The sequence below is a fragment of the Barbus barbus genome (assembly GCF_936440315.1).
Source record: "Barbus barbus genome assembly, chromosome: 28".
NCBI lineage: Eukaryota > Metazoa > Chordata > Actinopteri > Cypriniformes > Cyprinidae > Barbus > Barbus barbus.
Genome location: NC_136756.1, coordinates 15,170,738 through 15,191,831, shown reverse-complemented (window position 1 = coordinate 15,191,831; position 21,094 = coordinate 15,170,738). Strand labels below are relative to the sequence as shown.

At 36.7% G+C, this 21,094-nt stretch overlaps 1 protein-coding gene across 4 annotated transcripts in view; it reads right to left on the bottom strand.

Moving 5' to 3' along the window:
• LOC306848476 (dedicator of cytokinesis protein 8-like) overlaps positions 1-21,094 on the bottom strand; it is a 55,294-nt gene that overhangs the window by 20,366 nt on the left and 13,834 nt on the right. For all 4 annotated transcript variants that reach the window (XM_079383045.1, XM_079383044.1, XM_079383046.1 and 1 more), the window contains 24 exons: positions 19,027-19,202; positions 18,435-18,506; positions 18,183-18,291; positions 16,353-16,565; positions 16,123-16,208; positions 15,892-15,958; positions 11,665-11,814; positions 9,784-9,864; positions 9,284-9,440; positions 9,055-9,179; positions 7,937-8,027; positions 7,605-7,767; positions 6,594-6,711; positions 5,894-5,964; positions 5,656-5,800; positions 4,831-4,932; positions 4,561-4,656; positions 3,097-3,331; positions 2,760-2,924; positions 2,435-2,607; positions 774-863; positions 596-691; positions 328-477; positions 64-177 (listed from right to left, as the gene is read on the bottom strand). In XM_079383045.1, coding sequence (XP_079239171.1) covers positions 64-177; positions 328-477; positions 596-691; positions 774-863; positions 2,435-2,607; positions 2,760-2,924; positions 3,097-3,331; positions 4,561-4,656; positions 4,831-4,932; positions 5,656-5,800; positions 5,894-5,964; positions 6,594-6,711; positions 7,605-7,767; positions 7,937-8,027; positions 9,055-9,179; positions 9,284-9,440; positions 9,784-9,864; positions 11,665-11,814; positions 15,892-15,958; positions 16,123-16,208; positions 16,353-16,565; positions 18,183-18,291; positions 18,435-18,506; positions 19,027-19,202 — 3,045 coding nt within the window. The remainder of the gene's footprint in view (positions 1-63; positions 178-327; positions 478-595; positions 692-773; positions 864-2,434; positions 2,608-2,759; positions 2,925-3,096; positions 3,332-4,560; positions 4,657-4,830; positions 4,933-5,655; positions 5,801-5,893; positions 5,965-6,593; positions 6,712-7,604; positions 7,768-7,936; positions 8,028-9,054; positions 9,180-9,283; positions 9,441-9,783; positions 9,865-11,664; positions 11,815-15,891; positions 15,959-16,122; positions 16,209-16,352; positions 16,566-18,182; positions 18,292-18,434; positions 18,507-19,026; positions 19,203-21,094) is intronic.

Here is a 21,094-nt window from a genome sequence, read left to right as displayed (position 1 = left end):
GCTTGTGATGTTCACTGAACCGATTAGTTGTGAATGATTAGTAAATGAGAAGAGCTGCAGTACCTGGTTGCAGTAATTCTTCACCAGCTGAAACACAAAGCCTCGGTCCATCAGAGACATCAGGTCATACAGGAAGAAAGCCAGGCTGATGTTAACCTTCTCTGCCTGCTCCAGCTCCTGAAGACAAATAAACACACATCTCTTCTCATTAGCACTGACAAATAACATTCCTCCAGAACCTCTTGTTTGTCTCATGTGCTCCATGTTTACTGAGTTACCAAACAGTTCTTGGATTAGATTATGATCTGTTCAGATGGATTCAATCACCTTTTGTTGTTTTACTAAAATGTTTCCTATCTCAGCAGTCACCACGTTGACAATGGTGGTGATGTCATCTTTGAAACGATCCGAAAACCGATTCCTACGAGAGACTGCCTTCTTATCCAGCTGAGACACATGCTGGGTCATGCTCTTCACCTGGAGTGTGTACGCACGCACAATGAGAATTAAAAAAAACCTCATAAACAACATCTTATATATGAAATTTCAAGTTGGTTTGCTCAGCGACGTTTATATTCAATTACAGGCATCTTACAAGAAGTTCAAAGAAGAACCAGGCGTATTTGTAGACATTCTCTCTGCAGACTCCAGTGCTGACCACCATCTGAAGAGCCAGCTCCTCGTGGAACAACTACAAAGACAAATGGATTTGCTTATTAATACAACCTCTGCTGAAATGACAGACATCTTAGGTAATGAAGTGGCAAGTCAACCTTTCTGTTTGTGGGCCGTGTGCTTGAACTTTGTGAAGTATTGGAGACGTTTCCAGCTGTTGAAATGCGACTGCCAGGAAGATTTAAACCCTGGTGGAAACCAAAAATGTAGGAACAATAAGAAAAATGCCCATTGAGTGTATATGTGCATGTAAAAAGTGGGAAGTCGTGGCCTAATGGTTAGAGAGTCGGACTCGTAATTGAAAGGTTGCGGGTTCGAGTCCCCGGCCGGCAGGGATTGTAGTTGGGGGGAGTGAATGTCCAGCGCTCTCTCCACCCTCAATACCACGACTGAGGTGCCCTTGAGCAAGGCACCGAACCCCCAATTGCTCCCCGGGCGCCGCAGCATGGCTGCCCACTGCTCCGGGTGTGTGTTCACGGTGTGTGTGTGTGTGTGCATTTGTTCACTACTCACTGCTGTGTGTGTGCACTTGGATGGGTTAAACGCAGAGCACCAATTTCGAGTATGGGTCACCATACTTGACAATACGTCACAACTTTTTTTTTTTAACTTTAAAAAAATACTGCACCATTCCAGACACACTAAGAATACTTTTTAAAAATTTTAAGGAATTGTGTTGTTATTGTTAAATAAAAATCTTTTTTTTATTATTAAAAAAATCTGTAATAAAATTAGGGGTGACCCCGAATAGTCGAAGAGTCGATGCTTCGATAGGAGGAGACTGATTTGACTCCCAATCTCACTGGCGAATATTCGCCGGGTGTTAAGATCATGCCATTTTGGCTACATGGGGGTGCTCAAATGTCTGATTTCACATAGAACTACCGGTTTTCTCCCAAAAAGTTGATATACAGCCTATTGTAATAATGCTGTAAATAAGAATCTGAAAAGAAAGAAGCTTTAAATAAATATTTTAACGTGCGTGAATAAATCCAACCAGCCCTATAGATTTAAATTAAGATTCACTTTCCATAATCCGTGACTGACAGAGGACTGACACAGGTAGAGTGAAAGACTGGATTTTTTTCGATCAGGTAGGGTACAAGTGACTTCAAAACATTTCAGCCGGTTTATATATATTGTATATATATTATTTATCTTGTATAGGATGCATTTGGTTGAGTTAAGCTGCAGTAAAATGCTTTTTTCCATTGTTTTTTCATTGTATTACTACGGTGATTATCTCTTCAGCGCGAGCAGTAAACTACAATGCAGAATATTAATAACTATGACTGGGACTGTCATATACATAACATTATAATGAGAACACTATTATAATAAAACGCTGTGAATTTTTAGAGTTTAGTTGCAGTGTTTCTGCACGTTGTTGCGTGAAGATGCATCCAAAAAAAGGAATTCATTCAGAGCCGTTCAGACACATTTCTACATTCATTTTGTGCAGATAAGTCCTAATATTAACGTTATGTTGTATAAATAACGAACCGTATTCTATATGAGATAAATGATGATAAATGAACCCTGCTATCAATTGCTTCACTCTACTGGTCATCTTCAGCGTGCGCAGCTCAAAACATAAATGCAGAACATTAATAACCACCGTCATATACATAACGTTATAATGAAAGCACTATTGTAAAAAAATGTGTGACTTCTTAGGGTTTCGCTGACGTTTAATGTTTTAATCAAAACATTATTTTTGTATCTGAAAAAGTATGATATTGCATATGTGTATCTGTACCTTTGCTAGAATGTTATTGATCTCTGCGTCCTCTGGGCTCTGTGGTGCTGGTATATCAGGGTTGCTGCTGGAACGAAGACGAGACTGAAGCAGCATGAAGCCGACCGTGTTGGCCGTGGTGCGAGTCAGAGTGCTGTATCGGCTCTCTGGGTGAGCCATCAGGCCTCCTGAGCCTGGTGAACATAAGCCTCAGCTCAGTGACAGACAACAACAGAGTAAGTCCCAAAGCCACTAAAAACTCTGTTCCACACAAAAAATTGATTGTTTTGGATTGGCGAAGAATTACATCATTGGCGGTCAAGATGATGTCACAGGGCAACTGTACCTGTGGTGTGGATTTCATGTTGTGTGTCTGGCAAGCGGAACACAAAGTACAGGTACGTTGCTAGGAGACAGCTCCTGCCCTGATGGTCCTTTGCCAGCTCCTGACTGTTGTGAAGACTGTTGACAACCGACACCACTGACTCAAATGCAATCTGGGCCAGATTTGCTGCACAAAACAAGATTAAAACTCTGTAAAGCCAGCTGACAATCCTGAACATGCATACTCGCCTACACAGTATGCAAAAATCAGTACATCAAATGTACTTCTATGCTAAAAACACGAGTTTAATAGTGTAGTAATAGTATAAAAGCTAAAGTTCTTCCTATCTGAAACGCACCAGTCTGTCCAGCAATGACCATGGGCTGCATGATGAGACGGAAGAGCTTGTCAAGGACCTGATGGAGAAACAGCACCAGCGGCTCCAGGCCGGAGGATGACAGCGAGATGATGCTGAGCTTCAGCTCGTGCTCAAACATGTTTTCAGAAATCTTCTCATCTCCCACTCGGATAGGGAATATGGTCTTGCCCTCCAGGGCGTGACACAGAGTAAAGAAACGCTCCAGGTGACTGTCCTGTGATCGAATAAAAAGATTTGGGAACAACAGCCATTTCGTTAAATGAATGCTTCTGAAATATGTTCACTGCATAATATTAGTAAAAATGTTTGAAATGTCACCTATAGAAAATGGTATTTAATTTACTTTATAATAGGTTTCTGATAATATAATATAAAAAAGGATGAAGTAAATACGTAATTAAAAAAGAAAATACTATATACATACACATTAATTAAATTATTTAAAAAAAGGGTACTATATACATACATTTCTTAATATTTATACAAATATTTTTTTAATTTTATTAGTACTTTCAATACTTACAGTCCCTTATGATTTACTTTATATTTAATAACACATTTGTTTTTCTGTTTTCAGTTTTTATTTTAATTTGAGCTTTTGATAATTCTGTGCTTTTGATTAGTTTTTTTAATATTTATAATTATTTAGTATTCAGTCATTTCTAAATTCCTTTTTTTTAATTTATTTTATAATACGTTTCACATAATAATATAATCTAATAAATATAATATAAAAAGTATTAAGTAAATACTTCATTAAAAAATAAAATACTATATACACATTAATCTTAATTAAAAAAGAAAAGAAAATACTATATACATACATTTATTACTATTTATACACATATGTATTCATATTTGTATATTTTATTAATACATTCAATACTTTATATTTAATAATGCATTTATTATTTCAGTTTTCTATTTCCTATTTTAAATTAAATTTTCAGTTTTTATTTGAATTTTAGCTTTTGACAACTTATTGAGCTTTTGATAATTTTGAGCTTTTGATTAGTTTTTTATATTTATATTTTATTTAGTAATTTCAAAATTCCTTTTTTCCATCTAATAATTTAGTACATTCTTCTTCCTGTCATTTTCTGAGTGGTTGGTCAACTTAATTCAAATGAGCATATTTCACAAATATTAGCATATTAGTTAACACTACTTAATATTTTAACACTTTAATAAGATTTTTAATACTTAAAATCCTGCTGAAAAGAACAGCTTTGACTAGTCTCAGTCTGGTTTTTGTTGGTCTGGAGCTGGTTTAGTTATTGGCCAACCAGCATGGTCTCTCACGTGACACTGATTGACCATGCAGCCTTGCTAGTTAACCTAGTTAAGAAGTGATGCTGGAAGCTTCAGCACACCAGCATTAAAAAAAAAACAACATAAGCTGGTCTTTCCAGCTGGGAAGTGAGTTCTGAGAGTGTTTCGCACCTGTGTTTGGACTGAGGACACAGCTTGTAGCTCAAGGTTGAACAGTCCCTTATGATTCTCCAACCACTTAACAGGAGGCACCTGAGCTGGCAGTTTCTGAAGGCATATAAAAAGACCCAAAGTTACAGAACATACACTATTTTCAAACAAATTAATACACAAAGCCACAGAAGAATCACTGAATTTGTGCCCAAATGAGACATCAATGCAAGGTTCTGAAATGAAATGATTGGCATCCAAAAAAGGGAGATGTGAAATGGTTGACTGTACCTCTGGGGAATGCAGGGAATAGTTCACAGGAAGTTTGTCCAGAACGATTGGCAGACACTGCTGCCCAGTCTGCAGTCTGTCATTGTTCAGCATGGGTAACCACTGCAGAGAAGGAAGTGAAGTCATAACACTCATTTCTGTGGCGACAGTGTTAACATTGCTGGAACCTTGGTTCGACCTTCCACCACCGTTAAAAACCTGGGTATAATCTGACTCCTCTCTCTCCTTCCTTCCTCACAGAGAGGCAGAAAGGCGCTATATAAAATAAACTTATTATTATTAATATTATTATTATTGCTTACAGTTGTGTTTCTTCTTGTTTGTGTAGACATCACTGAAACTCTCTCTAGTGCATGAAAGTTTTGTTTTTTGTTTTTTTCTCTTATGTTCACCAAGGATGCATTTATTTGATCATAAATACAGTAACAACTGTAACTGTTTTCTATTTTAATATATTTTAAAAAGTAATTTATTCCTGTGATGCCAAAGCTGAATTTTCACCAGCATTACTCCAGTCTTCAGTGTCACAAGAAATCATTCTAATATGCTGATTTGGTGCTCAAGAAACATTTCTTATCATCATTGTTGAGACCAGTAGTGCTGCTTAATATTTTTGTGGACACTGATACATTTGAAAGATTCAAAAGAACAGCATTTATTTGAAATATTTTGTAATATTATGAAAGTCTTAACTGTCACTTTGTATGAAAGTGTTAATTTCTTTTAAAAAAAAAAGTCAGAAAAAACTGATCCCAAACGTTTGAACAGCACTGTATACAAACACACACACACACACACACACACACAATCTGTACAGTAACTCACTGAATATCCGATGAGAGTCTCCACACTTCCAGTCTGGTTCTGTTTCTGCTGGCAGCTGATATGGTAAAAGGTGAACAGTAAGTGATGTTTCTCTGTAAAACGGGCTGGAAGATGGATCTTTATCTCATCATAGAAATCAGGAGACCTGTGGAGGAGATAGAAAGATTTCTCTCAAACCACCCTTACATTTTTGCTTGATATATTAATCACTAAAATCGTTGTAAGAGAGCATGATTACCTGTTGTGGTATGTGACTGGAGTGTAGATCTCTTGAAGAAGCTCAGGCCCGCTTGATTTTCCAAAGATTACCTTTTTTTGGACAGTGCAGAGAGGTCAATATTTGCTTAAGGGCAAAAATACATAAATTGAGAACATTTTTAAATCTACTCAGTAATTACACACACAATTATGAAATTCTCCCTTATGATTTTGTTACACAGACAAATGTAATTTATGATTTAATAGTGTGTCACTTAAAGTGTAAGTTTGATATATTTCGTACGTCATTTCTTCACAATGAACTTGAAATCATACAATACAGTTACTATTTTTATATTATTAATAACAATCATAATTTCACATAATTATTATATAATATAGTTTGCATAATCGTTAAATCAGTTTCTTTACAGCTTTGTAAACATATTGCACAGGGGTAGAATGACAGTAATTGAATTTGAATATAAAATGTTTATGTTTACAAAGATTTAAAATATTTTTCTTTTTGAACCACCTTAGTCTGATTTTAATTTATGCTTATTTTTTGGAATCCAGCTAACATGATTTTATTACATTCCTATTATATTATCATGTTATAAAACAATATTTATAATTAGTATTATTATTTTTGTTGTTGATGATGTTGTGGTAGAATATAAATGTAATGGTAATACATTTTTGACATATATAAATAAATATGAATATGGTTTTGCACTCACAGGCATGGCACAGCTAGGATCCTCACCACTCATGAACTGGATTTTAACCGTAATGTTTCTGGCTGAAGTCAAACGGTTAGTAAGATTCAACCTCAGAGGGTACACATACAGCAGGTTCCTGTAACATGAATAACATAAAAGAAAATAAACGCTAAAGTTTTTTTGCAGACAAAATAATCCATTTGAAATCAACAATTGGGTGTAAAATCATTAACTGGCCACTAGATGGCGCAGACCTCTTACAGTTCAACACTGACAACAAGGAAGAAAGTAGTTGCACCAGTGTTGCCATGTTTCATAAAGTCTGTTGTTCCTGGTTTACTTCCACGTAGCAGTTGTTTAAATGCAAATTTATCCTAGAATTAGTCAAGTAACTTGAGCAATTATACTTTTTCCATGTTCTATAAATACCCTCCTATCCTTCTGATCACAAGGTGTTTTTAGGTAAAGCAAGTTTCTTATTTTAGGCTTGATTTATAAGACCTGATTGCTTGTTTTTCTTATGATACCTGGCAACATTGTCCTGCACGCAGTTTTTCCTTCTATTTGTGTTCCTAGTAAATGAGTGACTAATATCAACCACAGTTCTGCACTCCAAATTCTGACAAATCTTTTTACTCAGAACTAATAATTTTTTAAGATTAGTGATTAAATCACTGCATCCCATTTCTGCAAGTTCTCAGCCTGACAAATCATGTGTGTGTATGTGTGTGCGTGTGTGTGTGCATATTTGTGTGGTTTATGAGGACACACATTTGTATAATGACATGGGTATTACAACATGAAGGTGATTTATGAGGCTTTATTCAAAAGGCTTATAAATCATTCAGAATGAGTTTTTTTCTGAAAATCTAAAAATGTTTCCTGTAAGGGGTACACAGTTTAGGTGTGGGGTGATAGAAAACACAGTTTGTACAGTATAAAAACCATTACACCTATGGAGAGTCCCTGTAAACCATAAAAACCAACGTGTGTGTGTGTGTGTGTGTGATAGTGAAAGAGAGGGATTACCGATATATATTGTGAGGCACATAGACTTCACTGGAAGGGAACTCCAGTACTTCTTTAACCGCCCGTGGATTTTTCTCAGAAACTGGCTTCACTGGAATCAGTTCTGGGGACAGACACCCAGGAACCGTCTCTGGCACTGGAGACACTTCCAGTCTTAGAAAACCTTTCAGACAACACATAAATAAATGATGCAAGATGAGTTACATGCCAAAATTTGATCCTTATAAATATTTTTTTTAAATCACAAGATCACTGCTGTTAACTCCAACACATAGGAGTTCTTCTGTGGACAAACTGGATTGTAAAAAGGCACAGTTAGAACATCTCCTCACCAGGTATGATTTTAACACGTCGCTGACTGGACGACCTCTTGATGTCCGCCAGGAACTTGAACAGGTCCTCATCACTCAGACGCTCTCCTTCCTGCCAGCACACACAATAAATGGTCAGCTTTTGTCAAATCCAATGTGTCTGGAAGGTTTTATGGAGAACAGCAGAATAATTCTTCAGTTTAGAGGAAGAGTATTGTAAGAATGCAGTGTGATATTAGAGCAAGCTGAAGAACGCAGGCACCAGTTAATCTGGAGAATGTGAAGAATGGAATAATGTACTCAAGGTGACCAACTAAAATTCAAATCATTTCATAAATTTTTCACAGCGCTAATTCAATGAGTTTGGATTTTTTTTTGGCACAGGAAAGCACTGTTCTGAAATATCAAAAATTCATTCCATTGAGCTCATTTAGTTTTTTAATACAACAAATCATCAGTGCACATTATTTAAAAACAACAACAAAACACCAGATGTTTTCTCATGTAAATGGCTTCCTATGCATTTGCCACGTTAGATGACATCATCACGCCCTCTTATTTTCAGCTCCTCCCCCTTCAACCACCTGTAACCTAGAAACCATGCCCACCTACTGTACAATACGGTTCAAAAGTCTAGGGTCGGTAAGATTTTTTTTACTTTTATTCAGCAAGGATGTATTGATCAAAACTATTTTTATAGTTTTATAGTTATACTATTTTTATAGATTTCTATTTCAAATAAATGTTGTGCTTTTGAATTTTCTGTTAATCAAATAAAAATGTTTTCACAATATTTAGCAGCATGACTGTTTTCAGCATAGAAAAATAATAAATGTTTCCTGAGCATCAAATCAGCATATTAGAATGATTTCTGAATGATCACGTGACATTGAAGACTGGACTTATGTCTGCTAAAAATTCAGCTTTGCCATCATAGGAATAAATACATTTAAAAATATATTACATTGAAAACATTTAAAATGTTAAGATATTTGACAATATTACTGGTTTTACTTCTTTAAAAAATAATACAAAATCTTACTGACCCCAATCCTCTGAATGAACCTCTGTACATAAACAAGTCCCATCTGCATTTTTCTTTTGAATATTCTCTTTGCTATGAATTCTGCAAACAATACCTGCTTGATGAATGTGCACATGGTAAGAGCTGGTTTGAAGCCAGATAGGCTATAGTTGTCCTCCAACACGCTGAACCTGTCAGAGTTACGTCTGGGCAATCCCTTCTTTTCCATACTATTCCTGCCTGTGCCAAAATCAAAATTGTACACAATTATGGATATACATTTTTTTTAGCGAGTGATGCTTTGTATTAACACACTAATGGTGTTCATCTATTCAGTATTTTACCATTGATACTGTCTGTGTCACTTGTGTCTCGCTCCAGGGTGGAGCTGGTAGCACTCATGATGTTGACCGTTGCAAAGGCGAATGGCATCCTGTAGCGGCCCAGTCTTTGACAAAACCCCTCCGCCTGATTCCTCAGCTTCTCCAGCTTGTCTCTGTGCTGATGTACAAAGAAAAAAGAAGGAGATTCATAAAAAGAAAGTGGTTTTATTAATTACAATATTTCTCATTAGAGAAATAATGCAGAATTGAAATTTCTTTGAGAAAGAATTGATTGAATTATGCACACTTTATGACCACATGTGGACACTCATAACCAACTCATATGTGCTTGTTTGAATTCAAAATAATAATTCTACTCTTCTGGGAAAGCTTTCCACTAGACATTGGCACATAGATGCAGGGTTTTGAATAGTCTGATAATGAGCAGGGGGTGTCAGCATACTTTTGGCCATGTTGTGTACATAAACAACTTGAGAGAAAGAGAAGTGTTCAGTGGTTACCTTAGCAGTGTCACTCTCCTTCAGTACCATGTATGGTTCAGCACAATCCCCAATCTCTCCCTGCTGAAGAACCTTCTCAATCTACACGTTCAACACAAAACACTATTAGTAACATTATTGTTACTCAACATTCATCATCATCTCCATTATAATTTCTACTATCAAGAAGAATAATTACTATTAATATTAGTGTCAGAATTTTTTTTTTTAAAGGAAACTGTTTTGACATTAAGAAAGAAGGCATTAAATTGATCAAAAGTGACAGTAAACACATTTATAATGCTACAAAAATATTTCTTAGCAAATAAATGCTGTTCTTCAGAACTTTTTATTTATCCAATAAATCTGAAAAAGTATCAGCGTTTCCACAAAAATATTAAGCACCTCAACATTCATAATAAGAAATATTTCTTTAGCACCAAAGCAACATATTATAATGATTTCTGACAGATCATGTGGATACTAAAAACTGGAGTAATAGCCAATGAAAATTGAGCAGTCACAGGAATAAATCAGGGGGGGGAAAAAATAAATATTCAAATAGAAAACAGTTATTTTAAATTGTAATAATATTTCACAATATTACTATTTTCCTGTAGAAAAAAATGCCAAATGGCGAGCATAAAAGACTTAATTCAAAAACATAAAATTTACTCAAACTTGTACTTTATGTTAAGGTACAATTGCCGCTATTAACAAACCTTTAACTATGACTTTTACCTCAATAAACTCCTAGTTTTCTGCCTATTAATAGATAGTATGGTAGTTGTTAAGTGTTGGGTAGGATTAGTGATGTAGAACATGGTCACGCAGAATATGTGCTTTATAAGTACTAATAAACAGCCGATATGTTAATAAAAGGCATGCTAAGCAACTAGTTAATAGTGAGAATTGGTCGCTATACTGAGGTGAAAATTATATACTAAGGTACCGAAAATTTCTAAGTCTAAAAATGGCCAAATACCTGGAGATTAAAGGTGGGGTGTGTATTTTTTCAAAAACGCTTTAGAAAACTGATTTCATGCCAGTACCCAAACAAGCTCGTAGCCAATCAGCAGTAACGGGCGTGTCTACTCATGACGTGAGGCGAGAGCGCTCATCAGTGCACATGACAGACATTAGCCGAACCGAGCAACAACAGAAAGATACAGATGGTGGATAAAAAACAAAAGAAGGCTCATCTACACTGGACGCTACAGTTGTATCACGCCGCGCTACAACAGATAAAGTCTGTCTCCACTGAACGCAACAAAGCGACCGTTGAAAATCATTTGAAATTTGTGTCATAAATACGTCATAAATAGAACGCGGCAGCAGTTTGCTGTCGGCGATTTGTCGTGTCGCGGCACGGCATCCAGTGTAGACAGCATCACTGATTATAATGAGTTCTATAGTATTTTGTTGCGCTGCGCCGCTCGCATCCGGTGTAGCCACGGTGTTACGATAAGGCAAGAAGCAGGACTGGTGTAAATATCGGATCAGCTTTCCAGCGCTGGAGAGAATTCCAGGAGCGGGAAGGCCTGTTATCGGACGCCGAGGTTGCTTTGCTTCTCCTCGATAGATGAGTAACATTGGTTTTGCTTTGTTTCACAGAACTAATCGTTGCCTGGGTTGCGTAGTATGTACATATGTGTGGGGCGGAGCTATCAAAGTAGGGGCGAGACCCCTTTGGGGTAGGGGCGTGTATGTTTTGGTGATTTGAAATATCAACATTGGCTACCAGAAATCACTTACCCCACTTTGACCTATATATGGGTTTATCAATTGTTTATAATATATATTTAAAACCAACAAACCAAGAGGATAGTCATTTCAAGATTTAAAAAAAAGTTAGGCATTTTAATAATTTTTAGGTATACAGTCACTATTAATCAACACTACCTTAATGACCAGATAGATATCTGGAGAAGGGTAGGAGATTGAGAAAATTGCAGATCTGGCCAAAGTGGAGGGGTCAGTGTGGGGAGTGTGGGCCCTCAGGAAACTCTTCGTCTGATCCGTGTTCATGTCAAAGTGGAAGTTCTCTGAAATCTGAAGGAAAAAATACCATGATTAGCATGGAGAGCATAAAACAACCAGCCTGCTAAGGGTTTTATCACAATGTTAACAAAAGGGAAATGTGATACATAAAGAACAAAAATACTTCCTCAAATTTCAGGCAGAGTGAACCAATCATAATGGAAAGACACCTCACAAAGAGCAACATTAGTACAGTTTCCCGCTAAATTACCACTGAATCTCACTCAATCTGACAAAACCCATCTTCAAGCCTTACTTGGGCATATCAGAAATACTTGTTACGACCCTATGGTTTTGCTGTGTTTTGGTTTGTGTGTGTCTGCCCAGGTTGCTGCTGATTGGTTCCTGCAGACTCATTGATGTCGTCCTCTGATTGGTCTTCTCTCCCTTTTAAACAGGATGACAGCATTTCCTTTGGAAGGGGGGGAGGCCATTTTGTAAACTATGCTGTCGCTGGTTGACTCTGTTTGTATGCCTAGAGATATTGTTTGTGAGCGAGATTGTTTGGATATTAGTTGGTTGTATAACACTACTCCTGACCCTTGCCTGTTGTGTTATTCTGATCTTGAATTATCCCTTTGAACTTGATGTCTCTCTGTAAATATTTATTGTAAATACTGTAAATAGCTGATGATTGGGAAAGTAAGGAGTCAGACGCCATCTTTTGTTTTTGTAACGTTTGGATTTTTGTTTTGGATTAGGCAGTTAGGTTAGAGAATTGTATTTTTGTTTCTTTATTTTGGTAGGGAATTTAGGGGGTCTAATATTTAGAATGTTTTGTTAATTATTTTGGCACTGTCGGCTCCTGAAAGTGAACTCCCAAATAAAAACTCAAAAGAAGTTGACTGTTCACACTCGTTTTCTTTCCATGTTGTGCTCTACCCCTAGACGGGGCGTAACATGGAAATTGGGGGCTCGTCCTTTCTTGCTAAATTAGTAGCACGTCCATTTTGTCTGTTCCGGGGGGAGATAGTGAGTTATTTTATTCTGTTGTGGTTTCTCTTTGACTGGGATTTTTCTTTTTGTACGGGAGGAATTACGGTAATCAGTATGTCATCCAAATTTGAACTCGATAAATTCACGATCGCACCGACAGTAGAACAATTTGAGAAATGTCGTAAAGACGATTTGTTAGTGATTGCAGATTTCTATGATATAGTTGTACCTCGAAAGGCGTTGAAGAGAGAGATTAAGGAGGCACTGCGCACGGAGCTAGAATAACACAACAGGCAAGGGTCAGGAGTAGTGTTATACAACCAACTAATATCCAAACAATCTCGCTCACAAACAATATCTCTAGGCATACAAACAGAGTCAACCAGCGACAGCATAGTTTACAAAATGGCCTCCCCCCCTTCCAAAGGAAATGCTGTCATCCTGTTTAAAAGGGAGAGAAGACCAATCAGAGGACGACATCAATGAGTCTGCAGGAACCAATCAGCAGCAACCTGGGCAGACACACACAAACCAAAACACAGCAAAACCATAGGGTCGTAACACCCCCACACATAAGAGTAAACGTTTTACATAGTTTACAATTAACACCTAGACAGAGAATCTGCTATCACGTTGTCAGCACCCTTCTTGTAATGGATTTGCAAATTAAAGCTCTGACAGACGAGGGCCCAACGCATGAGTCTCTGGTTTTTGTTACACATTCTTTGGAGAAAAACGAGGGGATTATGGTCAGTGTATACATCAATGGGTTGTGGACTAGAACCAATATAGACTTCAAAATGCTGTAGAGCCAATAAAAGAGCCAGGGCTTCCTTTTCAATAGTACTATAGTTTACTTGATGACGATTAAAATCACGATTAAAAGCTGACTCTGGTATTGGTTTCGGCTTAGTTCCACTTCCAGTTCTTTCAACCGGACAGCCAGTAAGGGGTCTTTTACCGGAGAAGGATTAACAGGATCCATGCGAGCCGCATCTTTGGAGTTGAATTCTGCCTCCGCAGTTTCCAAATCGTCAGATAGCGAAGTTATTGCAACACCTGTAACCACACTCTCACCAGGCAAAATGTGAGTTTTGTCATGCTACTATCACTTATTTAGGCAAAGAAGTTGGTCATGGTGCTGTTCGCCCTGTGGAAGCCAAAGTGCAGGCCATTGTTGACTTTCCTGTGCCTAAAAGCAAAAGAGATCTTAGACGATTTCTTGGGATGACCGGTTACTACCGGAGTTTCTGTAAGAATTTTTCTGTTGTTGTGAAACCCCTCACAGATCTCCTTCGCAAAGATATCAATTTCAAGTGGAATGATAACTGTCAGTGTGCATTTAATTCTTTGAAGAGTCTTATGCAGTTCTCCTGTTCTAGCTGCTCCTGACTTCAGTCGGCCTTTCAAGCTTGAAGTGGATGCCAGTGGAAATGGGGCGGGTGCTGTCCTATTACAAGAAGATGACCAAGGAATCGACCATCCCGTATGTTACTACTCAAAAAAATTTAATCGTCATCAAGTAAACTATAGTACTATTGAAAAGGAAGCCCTGGCTCTTTTATTGGCTCTACAGCATTTTGAAGTCTATATTGGTTCTAGTCCACAACCCATTGATGTATACACTGACCATAATCCCCTCGTTTTTCTCCAAAGAATGTGTAACAAAAACCAGAGACTCATGCGTTGGGCCCTCGTCTGTCAGAGCTTTAATTTGCAAATCCATTACAAGAAGGGTGCTGACAACGTGATAGCAGATTCTCTGTCTAGGTGTTAATTGTAAACTATGTAAAACGTTTACTCTTATGTGTGGGGGTGTTACGACCCTATGGTTTTGCTGTGTTTTGGTTTGTGTGTGTCTGCCCAGGTTGCTGCTGATTGGTTCCTGCAGACTCATTGATGTCGTCCTCTGATTGGTCTTCTCTCCCTTTTAAACAGGATGACAGCATTTCCTTTGGAAGGGGGGGAGGCCATTTTGTAAACTATGCTGTCGCTGGTTGACTCTGTTTGTATGCCTAGAGATATTGTTTGTGAGCGAGATTGTTTGGATATTAGTTGGTTGTATAACACTACTCCTGACCCTTGCCTGTTGTGTTATTCTGATCTTGAATTATCCCTTTGAACTTGATGTCTCTCTGTAAATATTTATTGTAAATACTGTAAATAGCTGATGATTGGGAAAGTAAGGAGTCAGACGCCATCTTTTGTTTTTGTAACGTTTGGATTTTTGTTTTGGATTAGGCAGTTAGGTTAGAGAATTGTATTTTTGTTTCTTTATTTTGGTAGGGAATTTAGGGGGTCTAATATTTAGAATGTTTTGTTAATTATTTTGGCACTGTCGGCTCCTGAAAGTGAACTCCCAAATAAAAACTCAAAAGAAGTTGACTGTTCACACTCGTTTTCTTTCCATGTTGTGCTCTACCCCTAGACGGGGCGTAACATACTACATTATTTTTTTCTCTCTTAACATTGTGAAATGGGTAATTCCTCCTATCCAAAACACTCGCTTCACCAAGCCATGGGAAAAAAACCTTTCTGCATAAAGTCCCTATTTAGCATGAATCATCTGGTCTGTCTCGTGCATTAACCTTCTTCAGTAAAAGCTAAAGCGGATTAATGTAATACTTCAGGACATTCCTCCCAAATATATCTGCTGTCTGTCCATTTAATATGTAAATACACACAGTTTGCATTAAAACTCGCTGATTCCTTAAGATCCATGACTGTCAGTCCAAGAAGTTCTTAAATTTATGTTAAAGACAAGCTGTGGTTCATGTTTACTGGTTTTATAGACCTTGGTCTAAACCATTCAGACTGAATTTTGTGACCCATTTCTACTTCTTTGTAATTAAATTGTTGTTTTAGATGTCTACACACACAAATTAAATACAGATGTTAATTTAACCTCTGACAAAACAATGTTTATTGTTGTGGATAATGAAAAAGTCTCTCATTAGTGCCTCTAGCTCTGTTCAGACTGAAGTGGAGGAATGTGGGAGGACTAACAGGAAGAACCCTGACAGGAAGAATATTTATTAATTATGTCTCCCCAGCTTAAGCAAATGGATTTAAGCAGAAGGGTCAAAATACAAAAAGTATACCACATATTTGAGATTTATTTCATAGCTTTTAAGATAAGCATCAGAAACTGACCTTCTTCTTCTCCTTCAGGTCATAGAGGGCCATGGTTGCAAAGAGGGGCTCAATTTCAATGTCAAATCTGTAGAAGGAAGAACAATATTTCAAAACCAAATACCAAATTTTTATGCCTATGCTATGAAGACCATTTCAACCTCAAAATATAAAATGGTCATTTAAAATAATTTATCAGAACAATCATTCAGAGAAAAAAAACAATAATAGTGGATGGTAAGGAAGTATTACTTGATGGTCTGGCATCGCACTAGTATCCTCTGCCCAAAGTGCTCCTTGGGACATTCGGGAATGGGCCGAATCGCTACTGCATCCTCCTGTACACATTCAAGGGCAGATTGAAGACAAGATTTAACTTCTAACTGAATCCTTGTGTTCAGAAAAATGAATTGCTCAAGGATATTCTGTAAAGAAAAGAACACTGTTTAACAGTGTTTAAAGTAAGTAAAGCAAGGCTGCACCTCATCAATAGGTGGGTGTAGGCCGAAGAGCTCGCCGTAGCGGTTGCTATTTCTGGCCTCCTGGTTGAAACGATCCAGCTCCTCCGGGCTGCTGAAGCGCAAGAGGCTCTCCACACGACGGTCCGGCTGAAGGGCCCGTAAGTTGAAGTCTGAGCATGTGAGGGTGGTCCGAGTTGTATCATCACATAGTGCTGGCAGGGATGGTGATTTTTCCTGAGGGATAGGAGAGAACATATAACATTACATATTACATGCATAGGACTTTTTGATACCATGGTTTTCAGACTGGAGACTCAGGACCCCGAGGAGCCCAAAATGGGGGGGGGGGCTAAAGAAACATTTTAATATGAAATAATAATTTAGTAATTCTTTAATAAAACTAAAATAATATAAAAATATATAATAAAATAAAATATTAAAAAACTCACATTCATCAAATCTTAAAAAGTTCATATAGAAAATATATAATGAAATAATAAAATAAAACAATATAAACTGGACTGTTAACATTTATCACATTTTAAAAAGTTTATAATTATTATTTGTTTAATTATAAATATATATTTATAAAAGAAAAGAAAAGGTTAAATGTATAATGAATAAAAATAAAGACTGTTCATATTTATCACATTAAAATGTATAAATATAAAAGAAAAGAAAAGAACATTTTAAATACATCTATCAAATAATTATTTAATACTTGTTTGTTCTTTTTTTCACACAGTATTCGGATATATAAAGTAAATGGATAATTGGGGGGGGGGGGGGGGGGGGGGGTCATCATATGTGGAGGTCCTTGGCTTAAAAATGTGAAAAATATACACATACACATACAGTATAAGCTAAAAGTGATGGTTTAGGTTGAATTCATTAATTCATTTTCATTAAAAGTAGCACATGAATAAACTGTTTTCAAATCTTATGTCTGCTGTGAACTGTCAAAGTCTCCTTAACTTAATTCGCTGCTCTAATTCACATGTAGTCATGTGGCAGAGGAGCGAATGAAGTTAAGGAGATATTTACAGCTCAGTAAGTATTCACAAAAGACCTTAGATTGGAAATTAGTTAATTTCATATGCTTTTGTTTTTCATTTTACTTTCATCTTACTATGCCTTTTATGACTTGACTGAACTGGCAATGCTTGCTTAACTAGACCTTCCCGTACCATTTGTATTCTTAATCTACTTGCTTAGAGACACACATCACAGAACAGAGACAGAGCTGGCTAGCGGGACCTTTAGTACTCCTCTGGATTGCTAATAACCCCTGCAGTGAATGCGGAGGCCCTTAAAGGATCCAAAACTAAAGGAGGATCTTGGTTTTCCTGCAGACTCTCAATCTAAACTCATGAAAAATACATGGAGTGAACCAAATCTTTGTGGGTTGGATAATTAAATCTTGGAAAAGCTGCACTGGGATGGAAGTAGTCGGGACAGAATGAATATTCATGCCTCATTATGTCCCTGGACTCTGAGAACAAGGGTGGGATGGAGCCAAGATGGTGATCATGGGGACAAAAAAAAGAAAAAATACCTGGGAGAAAGATTCTGCTTATTTTCCTTGTCCTTTTCAACTGTTTACTTCTTATTAAGAGGAAATTAATATGTTTTGTTAGTGTCTTATGGCAGGGAATGAGCGCACATAATGGAATGGGTGGTGACACACTTCAGAGACTTTAATATAATGATAATAAATATAAGTGTCCGTGGGGCTGGGTGGCGTACTTGAGTGACACTAATAACAATGTGAACAAAAATCCCAATTAGCTGCTTTGTTGTTGTAAAATGGCATCTGTATAAATGAGGAACGGTTTTATAAACTGTGCTTACTACTTGCTCTTGTTTGTCAGGCTCAACGTCAGACTCAAACGTCTGTCTCTGTAAGACTCTGTTAGCATCCGTCCTCTCGGAGTATGCAATCCATCCATAACCCTGAGATCTGTAAATGAGAAGCATAACAGCATTATAGTATCTGTGTGTCTGGTGTCATTTCTTTGAGTTATGTTTTTTGAATATTTAAGCTGAATATGTAAAATTCAGCCCTGAGGAGAGACAGGAAATGAATGAAGTCTGGTAATTTACCTTCTGCTAACCATCAGCCAGGGCTGCGTGTAACTCTGAACACAATCCCTCACATGAGGATCCAGCTCCACTCTGGAGACACACAAACACACACATTACAACACTCAAAGCTTTACAGACACACACACTCCGATCACAAAGTGTATTTTAATTTTATGTGTATAATACTTAGATTTATTATATTAATAAAATAAAATAATGTTTTTATTTATAAAATGATAATCATTATTTAAAAATAAACCAATTAAAAAAATTATCATCATTACTATTGACACCAATAATATATAAACACCACTCTTATTGCCATTATATTTTTGAATCTAACAATATAAACTGACTTGTGCACACTCCCTTCTGTTGAATGAACATAAGTATACAGGTTCTGTTCTGTAGAGATGCACAAATGCCACCTTTTATTGGTCAAGCCAATAATTAAGAAAGCTAAATTAAAGATATTAGCCAATTTCTACTCTAAATATAGTAAACTGCCCACCTACACTGCATTACAGTCACAACACAACTGCTCAAGTCAGCACAAAAATATTTGTCTAGTTGACCTTCTCAACCTCAACAGGGAGCATCCAGCACTTACCCTTCCTCAGGGACAGAGGGGCGGATGGTCCTGCATTCCCTCTCCACCAGCTCCACCTCCAGGTCGTCGTCTGGAAACTCCCCCAGCTCCTGCATGAGCTCGGCATCTCCACTGCGCAGCTGTGACATCAGGAACTCATCCAGGTCCACCGGCTCAACCGCTTCATATGACTGAGGCTATAAAGATGACCAGGACATACAATCAAAAATCTAGTGATCATAAAATCAGCTCTTTAATGGTATGGACACACCAGGTATTATGAAAACTCCCCGGTTACACTCTTAAAAATAATGGTTTCCAACGATGCCATAGAAGAGCCATTTGGTGTTTCCCAGAGAACCTTTAGTGCACAGTTTTTCTACAAGTGCACAGAATCTTTTTCTACAATAAAGAGCCTTTTATAGAATGGAACGGTTCCATGGATACTAAAGGTTCTTCATGAAACCATAAAGAACCTTAATTTCAGGAGTAAATTGACATAAAAGTGTCTGCAAGACATCACCTGGTCCATCTGAGACATAATCCATGTCGTCATAATAATATGAAACAAAAGTAGTGTAAATTATGAGAATGTATACTTCATTCAACAGCCTCTGTAGCATCAAAAATAGTCTATATATAATGTAAGCAAAAAAGTTGCAGTTAGTTGCAGCAAAACAAAGTTTCATGTATAAAGCATGTAAAGGTGTAGATGTTGAATCTCATCAATGCAGACATCAATAAACAATCAATCTAGATATTTTTGTTATATAATGAAAATCATGTGTCATGTCATCAAGGAATCTTAAGAAAAACACTGTACTGTCTAAGTTATCTGATTTCATCTGATCTCTATGGGAGCCCGTTTCTGACTCAGAGTAAAAAATAAACAGGGTAATTGTGAGAACAGATCAAATAAGTCTGCTAAATGACTAAAAGTAAAAAGTAAAGAGTGCAAAGACCATCGACTCTACCGTGCGACTCCACCGGGCTAGGACACCGGCAAAGGATATAAGTATCGCTTTTTATTTATATTTTTTTCCTTTATATGTTTACTATTGAAATGTTATTGTATGCATTTGTCAATTTTATTTAATTTCTGTATTTTCTTAAATGGGTGTGTATAGAGTATTTACAGAGTGTTTAGTTTTAGTTACTTTTTCTTATTTGTAAGTCGCTTTGGATAAAAGCGTCTGCTAAATGACTAAAAGTAAAGTAAAGTACACATTTTCTCAGATACAAGAGATACTGTAAAGTTGCAAACTATGAAATGATCACATACAACATACTGACTATGAGAAACTTTGAAAGTATGTCAACTTATTCTACCAACCCTAAACCTTCCCTACTGAGAGGTAGTAGACATGTAGTTGCAAATTAATGAGAATTAGTTGACATGTAGTTACAAAGTTACTTATAGTGGACTATCGAAACCCACAATTGTGAGATATAAAGTTTCAAAAGTGTGAAATAGTTGCAATTGGATTAAATACAATTGCAACTGTGAGAAATAGTCACAACAGTGAGAAATAAAATCACAATTGCAAGAAATAAAGTTGCAAAACTGAGAAAGTCACAAATGAGAAATAAAGAGAAATAAAGTCAGAATGGTAAGAAAGTCACAACTGCGAGAGAGAAAGTTGCAATAGCATGAAATAAACTTTGGAAATAAAATCACAATTATGAGAAATAAAGTTGCAAAAGTGAAAAATAAAAATTGTAATAAGGAAAAACAAAGTTGTAACACTGTGAAAAAGTCACAATAATGAGATATAAAGTCACAAGTGTGTGAAATAAAATCACAACTGCAACAAATAAAGTTGCAAAATTGAGAAAGTTGCAAATGAGAAATAAAGTCGTTACAGTAACAAAGTCACAACTGCGAGATATAAATTTGCAATAGCATGAAATAAATTTGTAATTGCAAGAAATAGTCACAATAGTGGGAAATAAATTCGCAATTGCAAGAAAGTTGCATAAATGACAAATAAAGTCGTAAAAGAGAAATAAAGTCACAATTGAGAGATATGAGGTTACAATAGCATGACATAACTTCAATTATGAGAAACAGTCACAATAGTCACAATTG